The sequence below is a fragment of the Grammomys surdaster genome, unplaced genomic scaffold, assembly GCF_004785775.1.
Source record: "Grammomys surdaster isolate TR1022 unplaced genomic scaffold, NIH_TR_1.0 242, whole genome shotgun sequence".
Lineage (NCBI taxonomy): Eukaryota > Metazoa > Chordata > Mammalia > Rodentia > Muridae > Grammomys > Grammomys surdaster.
The window spans coordinates 8,827,196-8,842,590 of record NW_021604687.1 but is presented as its reverse complement, the minus strand read 5'-3'; the positions used below and the strand labels follow the sequence as shown (position 1 = coordinate 8,842,590).

Sequence of the window (15,395 nt, the reverse complement as noted above, 5' to 3'; positions counted from 1 at the left end):
AAAGCATCTACCATTAAGAGAAAGTAAGGGGGAAGCAGCCACGAACACAAAGCAGGCAGTGCAGGGTATTATTCCAATAAACAGGCCTCCTCCCTCCCACCCACCTTTACCTTAGTAAAGACTTTTTTTTCTATTTTTCAAACTGGAAGCCTTCAGGTGAAAATAAAGTCACAGCAGCCAGAGGGGGGAGAAATGTAGTCTTTCTCAGGGTTAACATCAGAAGACAAGCTTCTGCGGCTTGGCCAATCAGATGCGCCCCTGCCAGCTATAATATAGTGCGAAAGGCAGCCTGTCTCACAAGCTCTCCAGCCTTGCTACCATTTAAAATCAGGCTCTTTTTGTCTTTTAATTGCTGTCTCGAGACCCAACTCCGATGTGTTCCGTTACCAGCGACCGGCAGCCTGCCATCGCAGCCCCTGTCTGGGTGGGGATCGGAGACAAGTCCCCTGCAGCAGCGGCAGGCAAGGTTATATAGGAAGAGAAAGAGCCAGGCAGCGCCAGAGGGAACGAACGAGCCGAGCGAGGAAGGGAGAGCCGAGCGCAAGGAGGAGCGCACACGCACACACCCGCGCGTACCCGCTCGCGCACAGACCGCGCGGGGACAGCTCGCAAGTCCTCAGGTTCCGCGGACGAGATGCTGCTGCTGCTGCTGGCCAGATGTTTTCTGGTGGTCCTTGCTTCCTCGCTGCTGGTGTGCCCCGGGCTGGCCTGCGGGCCCGGCAGGGGGTTTGGAAAGAGGCGGCACCCCAAAAAGCTGACCCCTTTAGCCTACAAGCAGTTTATCCCCAACGTAGCTGAGAAGACCCTAGGGGCCAGCGGAAGATATGAAGGGAAGATCACAAGAAACTCCGAAAGATTTAAGGAACTCACCCCCAATTACAACCCCGACATCATATTTAAGGATGAGGAAAACACGGGAGCAGACCGGCTGATGACTCAGGTAGAGACCCATTGCGGGTGGGAAACGGGCTCCTTCCCGGGAGGGGGGGGGGCGTGTGACCAAGCAGTCAGCCCTGCTGTTTGCTCTTTGGGCAGGTAGGAAGGCGGCTTGCTCTCTCCTTCCCCACCCACCTGCCCACCTAGCACTCCTCTTCCGGGAGGAGAAAGGAGGTGAAGGGTCCAGCAGGAAGTTTAGGGTTTGCTAGAATAGGGCACCAGAACATGGGGTTCTCTATCTTATTAGACTCATTTAATTAGTCTCTCGGGACGACCTCCTCTAACTACCTGTATTCTAGCTTGAAACTTGGAAAGACCTTCACTCTGGGGGTGTCTGCCCTTTCCAAGTGGAGGCAGAAAATGGAGGGAGTGGGGATGCCCCTATACACTTCAAGGGGCCTCCGGGTCACTGCGAACATAGCCTGGAGCATTTCAGCCCCTCGCTCCTATCTTTCCCTTTTTTTGTATTTTTCTCCCAAGACCACCCCACCCTTTACCCCACCACCACCAAAGAACTGTAACTGGGAAAGTCAGGGGTTCTGACAAAAGGCAGGAGCTCCAGAGGCGCCCGTCTTGTCCCCACTGTATCGCGTAGCCTGACTGCGATCCCGTCGTCCTCAATTGTGCCGGTCAGAGAATGTATTGATATTTCTTTAAGGATGCTCCTCGTTTCTCCAGAGCCCGCGGTACCTTAGGGGAGGGACTTGGAACTTGCTGCCTTTGCAATCGCTTTAATTTTTCAACCTGCTTGCATAAGAATTAGAAGCGAGTAAAATTTGGCGGAGGGTGGATGGACGGACAGCAAAGCAAAACAGGAGCTTCTCTCTTCACCATCCCACCTCCTTTGAGATTTCTAGGCTGCCAATCTCCCAGCCAAATCGAGACTTTCTGAAACTCCATGCACGTATGACTGGAGCTGGAAATGGGTTTCCTTGCAAATATAGGTCAGCATCCTTTTTACTGCCCTATTAAAATATTCAAGTCCTACCTTTAGGGCTAGGTGCGCCAAGCGGCTGGCGGAGCGGCGCTGGCGGGGCGCAAGTGCAGAGGGGGCGGGGGCTGGAAAAAACAAGAGTGGAACAGCCCGCGCAACGCGACGCGCAGTTCGCCACCGAGTACCTGCTGTATGGGAAGCCTAGGAGACTAGCCTTAGGGTGGCGGGCCAGAGATACAGCAAAGAGGAGTCGGGGAGGCTGAGTACAGGGCCATTCTCCCTCCATCTCCCTCATCTGCTCCGACCACCTTAAATCTGGACCGCTAGTGTGGACGCGCGCGCGCGCGCGCGCGCGCCCGGGAGCAGGGGAGCTGCGGGAGCCACAGTTAACTCTGCGCGGACCGCGGGGAGCCAGACTGGTGTGGCTAGCAGGAGCGAGTTCTCCTGCTAGACCCGGGCACCCATCCCCTGGCTAGGCTGTTTCCTCACACACACACACCCGGGAGGGGGGAAGGGCATCTCAGGATGAGGAGGTCCTTGGGAAGGTGTGAGGGGGGGAAAAGATTACTAATGCTAAGAGGCCTGGCGTGGACACGCGGGGTCCTTCAGCCCGAATGGGTCTGCGAGGGGGTCCTTGGCGGGCCAGCTCCCTAGCCCAGCGCGCCGGGCCTCTGCGTGCCACAGAGCCGCGAGAGCGCCGAGCCAAGGTAGACGCCTTTCAGCGCCGCTTACTCCTGCGTTATCGATCCTGCGGCTAGGGTTTCAGCGCGCGGGGGGTGAGCTCCGGCGGCTTGTCCCTGACTCTGCACGCGCCGAGCGCGCCCCGCCGGAGCGCAGGGCTCCGAGCGCGCTCACTCCCTAGGGCGCGCAGGCAGGGGTTGAGCCGCGAGGAGTCGCAAGGCAGGCAACCCTGCGAGCCTGATCTGGACAGCAAACCCGTCGCCTTCCCGGCCCCCTCGGCCTCAGCGCCCTAAACGTAGACCCCCAGCTACACCCTTTCCCTCACGCCGATCCTTCCAACACCGGACCCGAGACTCGGCGGCCAGATCACTCTCGCCGCCGCCGCCGCCGCCGCCGCTGCCGCTGCGTGCGCATGCGAGCAGCATTTGAACTTCTGACCTCCTGTCAAGTTCCTTCAGACGAACGAAACGAAAATAAATACTTTTTTCCCTTGGGCAGTGGTCATTCTGGTTCCCAACACAGAAAAGAGGGGCTAGAAACAGCAAAAGTGGGGGTGGAGAAGGCCAGGCCAGGATCTTCTTATGCACCCCGCAAAGATCCCCCAAAAAGAGGGTGGCTGTAAAGGTGGCCATCTAAGGAGTTCCCCTTGGAACAACCCTCGCCGACTTCTTATTCCTGGTTGGCAGAGTTAAGAGGGAATGGGAAGGAAGGAGGTGTCGAGACGGCAAGACTAGGGGTGAAGGAGTGAAGGGGGGGATCTCGGGGCTCAGGATTTACGCGTTGTTTGAGGAACCTGTCATCGGCTGCCACCCACCCACTCACCCAGCCCCCTTTAACAACCACCTGGTTCCGGCCTGAGGTGCCCCTCTCTTCAGTCTCTCCTGCCTCCTAGTCTGTCTCTCTAAGAAGATTGAGCCCAAGTCCTTCAACCATGGAGGACCGTCCCCAGTGGAACTTTCTGAGCAGTTCTGGATCGCAGGAGCTCCTGGTTAATATTAACTCGGGAGAAGGAAGCGCAGACAGACACTCTCCTAGTGCAGTCCAGGCCCCAGAGAGTGCCAAGCTGCTGTGCCCGCGGCCAGGGGCTGGGGTGGGAGGCAGAGAGGGGCCTGATCTGCAGGCTTTGCAGGCTGAAGTGGGGGGAACCACCTGAAGAGCCAGGTTGAATAATTTCCTACCTGCTTAGGGGTTAGCCAGGAAAAGGAGGCCAGGTGTGGGTTTGAAGAATAGTTTTCTGCTTTGAAGAGTAGGGTCTGTCCCCGCCCCTCAGTTAGGGGAAGAGTGGAGTGAGGTGTATTTAGAGAGTGGAGTCTCTTGAAGTGAGACACCATCTCTCTCACATTGTGAGAAGCCCACCTTTGGATGTGACAACCCCTGCTCTGAGGCCCTGGACTGCGCTGGTGTGCAGATCCGAGAGGTGAGCTGGAGGCTTCGGGAACAACTTGCCCTCCGCAGACACAAAGGTGGGCCCCAGTGACCCTGCTGGGCTTCACGGTGGCTGCACAGAGTCGGGCTTGATTAGCGGCACACGACCCAATGAATTAATAACCGGGCTGAGCTTCCCGGCTTTGCCTGCGACATTCCCTCTCAGAGCGGGCGGGGGAGTACCCTGCATCTGCCTGCTGAGCTACGCTGGGACTGGTGTCGGGGAGGGCTCTGGAGCACCAGGTGCCAACTCGGTGACCATCAGAGTTGGCCTCTCCGCGTCTAGGACTTGTCTGGGCCCAGAGTTCCTTGCCTGGGGTCTTCCGTGTCTGCTCTAGTGGGGCAGTTCAGGGTACTGGGCTCCGGAACCCCGTCCGTCCTACCCTCACTCTCCCCTACTGCCGGATGGGAAGCTTGTTAAAGCTACATCGCAAGCTTCGCTCCCCCCACCCCCCACCCCCGAAAGAAGGGCGCGAGGTGGAGTGCAGGCTGGAATGAAGGAGGAGATAAGCAGACCGTACCACGGTGTGCGCCTGCGCGCAGCGACTTTGATTCTCAGTTCTAAACTGACCCTGACTTATTTTCATGTAAAACAGATTCGATCCCCAAGACTGAACTCCCAACTCTGTCCTTTGGACTTTTCTCCTTAAGAAACCCGCTGGCAGGCCCAGAAACCTGCCAGAGGGGACCTGTTTTTACTGTACCCATTTGTTGTGATTTGAACTCTACAACCATATTCCTGGGCCTTGTTGCCAGACACGAGACTTGTCCTGATACACACACATTTCTCTGTCCACGAAGGACTGGGCAACAATCTTTTGCCAGAGTCTCCCTGGCTACATTTAGAGCCATTCTACATTCTAGACATTCAACATTCTAGGGGCCGTTCTCCCATCCCTGTAACCTATGAGCAATCCTCTGAGCTTGAGGGATCATGCGTTATCAGTCCTACCCTCTGTAGAAATTTTCCTGCCTCCACGGGGGTCCAGTTCTCTGGGTAATGTGCCCTTACTGTGTCTCCACCCACACCCCTCCAATCTAGCATGCTACCATCAGCAGCACAAACCTCCAAGCACTGAGTTAGCCACCCACCACACACTTGACTCCCTCTCTTTTAGGACATCTTTTTCTTAATGTGGCCCAAGAGTGTCTCCACTATCCCAAGTTCCACTGCGTCCTGCAATGGAGGAGGCAGTAACAAGAGTTTCACAGAAGACCCTCTCTTGGGCAGGGCTCAGAAGCCTTGGGCCTTTCCGGCTCCCCATCCCCCTACCTTTCCCACCCCACCCCCATCCACTTGTTAAGTTTGCTCTTCAAACTTGCCGGACACCATTCTGTGCAGGGCCAAGAAAACAAGAGGGGAGGAAGAGAACTGGTCAAAGAAAACAGGAACACAGTCAGGCCCCAGACAAGCCTGGCAGAGAGGAGCTCCTTAGGGGGAAAGAATGTGGCTGCCTAGACTAAGAATGTTTGTCCTCTGCCCTGCCTGAGCTGGACACCAGCATTCACCTGCTTGCTTGTCCTTGGCCGGCTGCCCACCCCTCAGCGTTGCTATGGGTTTCCTCAGGCCGAGTAGGTATAGAGGAGGCCTGACCTCCAAGATAACACAGGACTTCTAACCCTGAAAGTGCACCAGGAGTCCTGTCTCACCAAAGTGCACCTGGAATCTCATCTAAAGAGAAACCGCTCTGGTTTCTCAGGCCTTTGTAGCTACATCTAAGTTTCTGAGTTGGAGCCAGGCCATCAGTTGGTTCCCCGGAGAACCGCCCCTCCGGCAGCTGCCAGGCCCCCACCCCCATGTCCTCATTCACTCAACCCCTGGGTCCCGGGCCTGTGGTTGGTGGAAAAACCGCCACTTAGGGTTCCCCCTTCTCTCCACAGAGGTGCAAAGACAAGCTAAATGCCTTGGCCATCTCTGTGATGAACCAGTGGCCCGGAGTGAAACTACGAGTGACTGAGGGCTGGGATGAAGACGGCCATCATTCAGAGGAGTCTTTACACTATGAGGGCCGAGCAGTGGACATCACCACATCCGACCGGGACCGCAGCAAGTACGGCATGCTGGCTCGCCTGGCTGTGGAGGCAGGCTTCGACTGGGTCTACTATGAATCCAAAGCTCACATTCATTGTTCTGTGAAAGCAGGTAAGTGAGCCTCCTACTGGCCTTTCTCCATACCCTCCACCTCCAGTCCTTCCCACCAGAAAAACGGGGCGGACGGGAGAGCCGTGAAAAAGGAGGAATGCTCTTGAAAATCAGTAGATCTCTGTGGTGGGGACATAGCCTATGACCCCTCCCCCAGCCAGATACTTCTGCAACCTTGTAGGCCACAGGCCAGCATTTTTACATGGTCGAATTCCTAGACTGGGTGGTTTCCAGAGCCCCCTGCTTCAGGTAGTAGAGAGAGAGAGACGTTGTCAGAGAGCACTGTGGAAAGGGGCCTTCCTGGTGATTACAGATATCAGCCAGAGCTCGCCTTGATCTCCTCTCTCATTTAGGGCTTAAGAACCTACTGCCACCCCTCCCCCACCCCCATGGGCAGAAGGGTCTGTCCAGGATATAAAGCTGGGTACTGGCTTCTCCCCGCTGGGCGCCTGTGGATGCTAACCTAACTTAACTCACTAGCTAAGCTTGTGTTGGGAAAGGCCTGGTGGGAGGTAATAAACTCTTTACTTCGGGAGACGGCAAGCCTAGGAAGCATCCGTTCTTATTAGGAGCCCAGCTGGGATTCAGAAAGTCCCTGGCAGGACTGGGGAAGGCGATCCCGCTGGAGCGGCTGCCCTCAGCCGGCGCGAGGCGGAGTTCCCTGGGCCTGCAACGCCACACGCTGTTGGGGGGAGGAACAGCTAGGGAAGCAGGCAGCCAGCGCACGTGCAGTGTCCTCTATGAATTGTGTGTTCCCTGATGAGGCAGCTCACGGTGACTTTCCATGGAGTTCTGTCCTCCCCGAGGCCCCTACCCCAGCTTCCCAAGTTTCCTAAACTGTAGTTTTAGCGACACATGTTAGTTGGAAATAATTTAAACGTCAAGAAAACCTGAGTAGGTGATCTTGCCTCTGGCAACAATAGCTAGCTGGCAAGGATGCATAGGAGCGGCGGTGGGAAGGCCTGTAGGAAGGCGTTGGCTTCAGGAGTTCCACCTCAACAGGCTCCTTGCAGGACCCTGGTCCGGGAGCTCCTATTAGGCTGGGGTGGGAAATACAGTTGGCGGGCCCAGGCCCTAAGTAAGCTCTTCCCTGGACCTTAAGTCTGCCCTGAACACACAAGGTTTCCTTCCATCCCTGTCCGCGGAGTCCCTCTGGTGGGAGTCCCTAGGGGATCTCCTCCCAAATGAGCAGCGGTAATCCAGCCCCGAGGGTCTCGAAGGCAGTGCAGACCCCGGCCAGCCAGGGAGGGCAGCTCATTGGCATTCTACACACGCGGGCTGGGGCGCCGCGCCGTGTGTGTCAAGCGGGGTCGTGCGACTCGACGACTCCGGCTCGCTAGAGCCCCGGGTCGCATTCCGGGGGGCTACGGAGTGCTTCCAACGGCCAGCCCCGCACTTCATGCCGGGGAAAACGATGAGAAGATTAAAAGCCTTCTGTAATTCCAGCAGGAAGATTCTTTCTGGCGATCTCTATTTGCCAAAAGCATGATCCTGGAGATTGGAATGCAAAGAAGACTGGGACCTCCCCACCCCTCCTCCCTGGCCCCTGCGCTCCGCCCCATCGTCAATTATTGTCCTCCGGGACAGTGAGCCTCGGAGAGCTACGGAGGGCTGGGTAACGCGGGTAGTCAAGGGGCCTTGAGAACCCGCGCTTCCAGCGCTCCGAGCAGGCCTGGCCATTTAAAATTCAAATACACATCTCGAGTGCTTGGAAAAGAGGCCGGGCTGTGCAAATAGTGCCTTGTGAGGCCCGGGCTTCTGGAGAGTCCCTGTGTGTGAACTGCACCAGGGGGAGGGGTTTGCACCTGAGCAAATAGGGAGGGGGCGGCCAGCGAGCTGTAGAGTGAGCTGAGAATGGGGGTGGGGTGGGGGGTTGGAAGTGTCCCCTCTTCCAAGGCGGACTCCTATTTATCCCACAAATCACAATGACAATACCAGGCTCTTTATTGGATTTTAATTAGAAAATCCACACAAGTCTCGGGCTTTCACACCTCGGGCAAGCCTCTGGAATGTTTGTCCAGTTGCTACAACGACTACTGCTATTTTTCGCTCTCTGCTCCCTGGGTATCCATCGACCCACACCAAGGCCCTCACTGGGGAAGCGGGAGGCGGGGGCGGCCCGGGTTCCCGCGGCGCAGCCTCCAAACCCTGCGCACAGAGAGGCGCAGCGCCCTGCTGTCCCGGCGCGAGAGAGGAGGGCGCGCCTGGCGCCCGTGCGAGCTCAAGGAGGCTTCCTCAGGAATCCAAGTGGAGAGTAAATACCCTTCTGGGTTCGTGGCGAGGCTGGGTGCATAGGAGGGCAGGGGGAAGACAGGGCCCGAGGCAGGAGAAAGGCTGGGAGTGTCCCCTGCCTCTTGGAGCAGTCGGCTAGCTAACTTCTACCCGTGCGGGAGCAATCTTGGAGGGTCGTTCAGGAATGTGCCTGAGTCTGAATTTAGTCACTGGAGCGCTGGGATTGCTGGCATAGGGCGGTCTGCGCTAGGCCAGCCTATATCTACCCCACCTCCGCCTCTCTACCCCCAAGCGCGTAACCTGGTCCAGCCGAGTGGGACGTGAACGTGTGCCTCCACGCACACACGCACGCAGACGCACCGGGCGTAGTCTCCTTTGACACTCAACCCCGGGTCTCTCTCTCCCCCGCAGAGAACTCCGTGGCGGCCAAATCCGGCGGCTGCTTCCCGGGATCGGCCACAGTACACCTAGAGCAGGGCGGCACCAAGCTGGTGAAGGACCTACGTCCCGGGGACCGCGTTCTGGCGGCTGATGACCAGGGCCGGCTGCTGTACAGCGACTTCCTCACCTTCCTGGACCGCGACGACGGCGCCAAGAAGGTCTTCTACGTGATCGAGACCCGGGAGCCACGCGAGCGCCTGCTGCTCACCGCCGCGCACTTGCTCTTCGTGGCGCCGCACAACGACTCGGGGCCTACGCCCGGGCCGAGCGCGCTCTTCGCCAGCCGCGTGCGCCCCGGGCAGCGCGTGTACGTGGTGGCTGAACGCGGCGGGGACCGCCGGCTGCTGCCCGCCGCGGTGCACAGCGTGACACTGCGAGAGGAGGCGGCGGGCGCCTACGCGCCGCTCACGGCCCACGGCACCATCCTCATCAACCGGGTGCTCGCCTCGTGCTACGCCGTCATCGAGGAGCACAGCTGGGCACACCGGGCTTTCGCGCCCTTCCGCCTGGCGCACGCGCTGCTGGCCGCGCTGGCACCCGCCCGCACGGACGGCGGGGGCGGGGACAGCATCCCTGCACCGCAATCTGCAGCGGAAGCGAGGGGCGCCGGGCCGGCTGCGGGCATCCACTGGTACTCGCAGTTGCTCTACCACATTGGCACCTGGCTGTTGGACAGCGAGACCCTGCATCCCTTGGGAATGGCGGTCAAGTCCAGCTGAAGTACGACGGGACCGGGCAGGGGACGTGGGGGCGGGCGGGTCGGGGAGCGAGATAAGCAACCGATGTGAAAGCGCACGGAAGGAGACTTTTAATTATAAGAATAATTAATAATAACAATAATAATAATAATAATAAAAAGTAGGACAGTCCAAAGTAGACTATAAGGAAGCAAAGACCCCGGGGATTTCTGTTGTTGTGTTTAGTTTATATATATTTTTTGAATTTTTTTAGTTATTGTCTTATTTGGGTTATTTTTCTCCTCCCCTGGCTATTTATTTGTTTCGTATGAATAGATGTTTTAAATAATATGAACGGACCTTCAAGAGCCTTAACTAGTTTGTGTCTTGGATAATTTATTATCGTGTGAACTGTACTCACAGTGGGGGAAAGATTATTTTGTGAGGCCAAGCAACCTGCTGAAAGTCTATTTTTCTACATGTCCCTTGTCCTGCGTGTCAGAAGGCAAATCTCCGCATTCCTCACCTGCTACGCTCCTGCTTTTCCGCAAGTGTAAACTAAAACCTGCTCCATGGGGGTCCACAAATTATATTTTTATACACAGAATTGTAAATTAGATTTTTGAGAGATCAATACTTAACTGAATGACATTTCATTTTTTTGAAATAGTGTAAAATATGAAAATATATTATTTTAATTTAACTATTTTCCAATGTAACAGCTGTCTTCTGTACTGCCTTCTTGGTTTGTATTTGCTTTGTAACCGCGCCACTTTGGTCATGTTCTTGGAAACCAAGACTGTTAACGCACACATACACACTTTTTTTTTTGACAGACTGGAAGAACTCTGTTATTTTTAACTTCAAAGAATTTATTAGAAAATAATATTTTTTAAAAGCGCACATAGCCGCGAGCCCACGAGGATGGAGCCTGTAGTTTGTACAGAGAAAAAAAAACAAGGATGTTTTTGCATTAATAAACTGAGAAATAACTGCTGTAAATTTACTAAAATGTATTTTTTAATATTTTGTAATAGTTTTATAGAAATAAAGCGTGCCACGCACCCAGTGGTTAGTAGATATTTCCTGAGAATTCCTGTTGCGCCCCTTTTATGTTGTTTTTTTGGCTTAATTTCTGGGAAATCTGGAGCCCCAGCATTCTGTTGAGTTGTAATTTCAGACCTACTGACTTAGGAAACCAAAGTCAACAAAGCAAATCCACTGTCTGCCCTCCTCACAGAAAGACCTCAGCCCTGTGCTTGCTATGCAAAGCCCTTTCCACACTCTCCAGAGTGGGGAGTTGAGGGAGTCAGTCTTCTTCCTCCCCCCCACCTCCCAGGTCCCAACTCTTTGCCAGCAAACCCTTCTTTGTGGGCAGGAGAGGCCCAGAGTGTACAGATGCCTTTGCATGGTAACCTGATGCCTTTCTCTGGCCCTTAGTCTTGATCGAGAGGGAACAGCCTCCATAGCTGAAGACTCTGGACCTTTCCAGACAGGGTTCTCTGGAAAGTTAGTTCTTTTAACCCTTCCAGGATGGTTGAGGTAACTTTTCCATCCTGGCCTGGTAAGCTGCCTGCCAGAGGGTGGCCACTTTAGTATCTCTTGGTCTGTGTCTATCTGGAGCAAAGCCTGTGGTTTACGCTCACCGCCCCCCCCAGGGCTCAGTCAATGACAGTGTTAACCAGGTGTGGTGGGAGCCCTTCCAGTTTACTGCTGCCTGGCAGTGTGTTCAAGAGGACTCTGCCCTGGTTCTTTAGTGTATTGAAACACGTCCTACTCTGTGCTTTAGGGGGGAACATCTGAGAAGCTTTGATCAGATGGAGGGGTCTCTGGGTAGATGGGGCCAATGAAGAGACTGGCCCTGGTTTAAGTGAACTTTCTAACTGCTTGGCAGGCCTGACCTCCAAGAAGAGACCTTTGAGGGTGTCTCCTTTGAGGAGTTTCCTGGTGACAGCTTACCCTCAGAGGTTTTCCCAGGAGGCTGTGCTCACTACAGTAGCCTTGAGACTAGATCTGTCCCCTGCATGCTCCCACAAGGCCAACCCTCTCGGCAGCAGCAGGCCTTGGTATTTCCCTGCAAATGATTTTTCTTTGGTCTCATAGGTCTCAGAGGCAGATTCAAAGCCGGTTGTTCCGATGCCTCACGGAACCGCCCATTGCTCTTCATTTGTCCATTCTGACAGGCAAACCGGAACAACTGTGCACACCAGCAACTTCGACTGTGCCTAGCAATGTGACCAGTTACCCTTGCAGCAGTTGGTCAGAGGCAAGAGCTGGGTGCCCGCTCAGCCCAACAGTTTGCCCTGACCTGAGAGGAATTCTGGAAACAAGGGCACCACAGAATGCACAACTCCAAGTGGTGCCTGTTCCTGGAGGGGCCACACAGTTCTACTCACCTTCCGTACTCCCTCTGTTCTCCTTTGCAGGGTCTTTCTATAGGCATGAAGGGAAGTTATTACCTAGGTGTGACAAACAAAGACCCTGAAGAAAATACAGGCCGTCCAGCCTTATCAGGGCACCCATGTATCTCTTCAGAATTGGTAGTATCAAGAAACTGTGCAAAATGTATTATGGTTCTTACCGCCTGCCCCTCATACCCAAGTGCTTATCGGTTCTTGTAAAAAAAAAAAAAAAAAAAAGACTGCCTGAGAATATATATCCTCAAAACTGGTATCTTTGTGCTATATGGGTTGAATAAGTTATGAAATCACAGAGACTTCCTGCACTGTTGGTTATGTGACCGAATCCCTATCCCGTGCTGTAGAGAACACTCTGCATGGCCCTCCGAGTGAGCAAGCTGTAAACTGGAAGGAAAAATTCACATTGAGAGGGTGGATGTCACTCTCTCAATGGGTGGATTGAGTCAGGCTGTGTTAATTTTTCCTGTGCAGGTAAACACATGACTCAGCAGCTGACAGGGTGGCAGAGTGGCCCTCCCCTGGTGGGATCTCTCTGTTCTCAGTGTCACACTCACATGGGAAATGCTGAACAGACACGCAAAGGATGCTGGGTAGCTCCAAGACTTGGCCAGGAAGCACCAAAGCTCCTGCCAGGGACTCAAGCAGGCACAAAGAAGCTGGCTGTACTCAGCCTATGGGGCTAACACCCAGTAAAGCCAGGACCCTTCTCTCTGGGTATCCAGGGATGGGGCCCACAAGTAATCATAGGAACAAATCACAATTCACTACTTGAGTCTTGACTTTTTCCAAGCACTCTGCTGAGAATATGTTCAAAGAAGGAGAGCAAGCTATGACCCTGAGACAAAACTAGTCCAAGGCCTACTTCCACCTAACTCATAAACTGACATTGTTCTTAGCACCTGCAAATGTCTGAGACAAAGTATCTAAATGATAACACTTCACCTGAGAACTTCATGAACCTTGGAGCTGAGTATCCACCGGTAAGCTTTCCCTGGGACACACCAGGAACACTCACAGCGCCTTGCCTGTGGCTTCCTTCCTGCCTGTGCGACAGAGCTGGTGGGTACAGCACAGATCATGAGGCCTCTGGAACCCTGGAACCCTGGATATGTGTTGCTGTGGACAAGGCTGTTTCTAGTCCTCTTTGTAGGATTCCCAACCATGGCTGGGGATGTGGTCTGGTCAGCAGAGTGCTTATGACACAAAACTTGAGGAACCAAGCTTGATCCCACATAAAAGGCCTGATGGAGCAGCACTTTTCTGTGATCCAAGCACTGGGGAAATGAAGATAGAAGAATCCAGGGCTTTCTGGCCAGTTAGCATGGCCAGATCAGTGAGCTCCAGGTCCAGCAGAAGACCCAGTCTTAAAGAATAAGGAGAACAAATAGAAGATATCTGATCCTGACCTTGGCCTCCACGTGCTCATGCGCACACATGCATGCATACCTACAGACCGTAAACACAAAAACTAACATATACATACACAAAACGATAGATTAACCAATTAATTAAAAAAAATGACTTGGGGGCTGGGGCTGGAGACAGGGACTTGACTGCAGGGCCTGCTATCATCAGAAGTAGGGATATCTTTCACTAGAATCCACCGGGCTTGTACACAATGCCTTACTCTCTAAGAGGCAGAGAAGACATCAGAGAGTTTGTGTTCACGGCGGTGGGAAGCCACCCCCTCTGGTGGTGAAGCTCCGAAGCTGAATGTCAATCAAAGATATACTTGGTCAGAGAGAATAGCCCATGCCCAGAGCCGCCCCCTTCTAAAAGAAACTTCCCAAATCACCCCAAAATAGGAGTTTGGGGTTGGAAGGGAAATGGTTCTTTCTCCTCTAGAGCTTGAGTCTCAAGAAGAAAATTCACTGCCAATACACATTTTACCACAGTAAGTGCTGAGCCGATTGGAAGGAGGCCCGTCTCTGGCATGAAGTTCACTACCATGGCCCGGTCTAGCGTTTGGTAGGATAGCCGTGTCTCCAGGCAGGAAGCTGGTTTAACCTTAGCAGGCTGAGACAACTGTAGCAGAAGAAATGAAAATACAAAAAAAAATCAAAGAAAAAACTCTCCCCACCCAAAATTGATTTTTCAGTGGAGTCTTGTGTGCAAGGTGAGACATGCATCTAGCTTCTCCAGAGAAGTGTTCCTCTCCCCTGATTCAAACTCACTTCAGCTGGGAAAGTCCTTCCAGTGGCTTTCAGCACACAGCACAAGGGCTGGTTTTTAGATCCCCACAGCCTGCAGGCTAACCCAGATCCTTGAGAGGACTTTCAAGTTCCAGGCCCATGTTGATCCCTGTCTATCAAGTCCATAGGGTTGACAGCTGTCCTGATGACACCTATCTCTGGCAAAGAGGGCAGACCAAACAGCTAGGCAGGGAACTAGGACCTAGAAACGTGAAAGCAATCTCCCGAGCAGTTCACATCTCTGGAACAAACCGACTCGGAGTTTCCTAGAAGGCACACATAGAGAATAGAGGAGGAAACCTGATGTTTACCTTGGCATCCACATGCACACACACAGCACTGTCCCTACTATGGACCAAATGCCTTCTGAGGCCCTCTGTGGCTTTCAGGAAGACATTGCCCTGTGAATTCTACTGGAAGATAGTCCCGCTTCTGACAGTAGCGGATCTCTGAAAGTGTAGTCCCTGTCTCCAGCCCTGCAAGCCAATTTTGCTTGTCTGTTTGCTTGCTTTGCTTGTGTGTTTGTTCATGTGTGTGTGCCATATGCTTGTGTATATGCTTGGTTTTGTGTTCGCGGTGTATGGGCGCGCGTGCATGTGCGTGCATGTGCATGTGGAGGCCAAGGTCAACCCCAGGTATCCTCCATCTGCGACTTCTAGGAACCTTCAAATCTACTATGTCGAAGTCCATGGTAGCTGCTATTAGCCCTAATAGCACCACCAACACCTGCAGAGATAGACATCCCAAAGGTAGCTCTGGAGGGATGCTAGTCTTCTGGCCGGAAGTGAAAAAGGAAGAAAAAAAAAAGGCTGACCGAGCAGCCCTGAGCCTTGTAATCACGCCTAGCCACATCCTCTCTGTTTTCTAACTCCCATCTGTCGCATAAGCATGAGGCATGGGTGAGGGGGTGTCCTGCGACGGTGAATCCTCCACCCCTTTGATTTTCTAGCAGCTGTGAATTCCCTGCGGTCCAGCGCTGCCTGGTAGCTAGGTGGAAAAGGAGAGCCAAGCACAGCATTCTTCCCTGCGTGGAGGCCGCGCGCCCTCTAGTGGCCGCGTTGTGAGAAAGACTTGTGAACCCAAGCGAATGGCTTAGGAACAGGCTCTGCGCAGATACATACCTATACATATAAATAAAAATTTAAAAAGAACAGCCAAACTAGAAGTACTGCACTGACCCTACTCTGTAGCAGTGAACAGATGGGTTCTCGTCTGTCTAAGCATATGAGGCGTGGTGGGTTCAGGGCTCATTGAGTTAAGTTGGACAGCTGATGGTTGAGACCTGAGGGAGAGGAAGGCACCCCTTGCTCACGG

General features: G+C 53.9%; 1 protein-coding gene across 1 annotated transcript; it reads left to right on the top strand.

The window, feature by feature from the left end:
• The first annotated feature begins 296 nt into the window (after positions 1-296).
• Shh (sonic hedgehog signaling molecule) lies at positions 297-10,534 on the top strand. Its single transcript, XM_028774762.1, has 3 exons — positions 297-940; positions 5,858-6,119; positions 8,763-10,534. The coding sequence occupies exons 1-3, from the start codon at positions 635-637 to the stop codon at positions 9,509-9,511; spliced, it is 1,317 nt and encodes a 438-aa protein (XP_028630595.1). The 5' UTR covers positions 297-634; the 3' UTR covers positions 9,512-10,534.
• Positions 10,535-15,395: the final 4,861 nt, after the last annotated feature.

What these genes read in the sequence shown, in the direction of transcription:
- Shh (XM_028774762.1), top strand. Translation starts at nt 635, where the DNA reads ATGCTGCTGCTGCTGCTGGCCAGATGTTTTCTGGTGGTCCTTGCTTCC. An exon ending in CAGACCGGCTGATGACTCAG is followed by an intron (nt 941 to 5,857) that starts GTAGAGACCCAT and finishes TTCTCTCCACAG; the next exon opens with AGGTGCAAAGACAAGCTAAA. An exon ending in TCATTGTTCTGTGAAAGCAG is followed by an intron (nt 6,120 to 8,762) that starts GTAAGTGAGCCT and finishes TCTCCCCCGCAG; the next exon opens with AGAACTCCGTGGCGGCCAAA.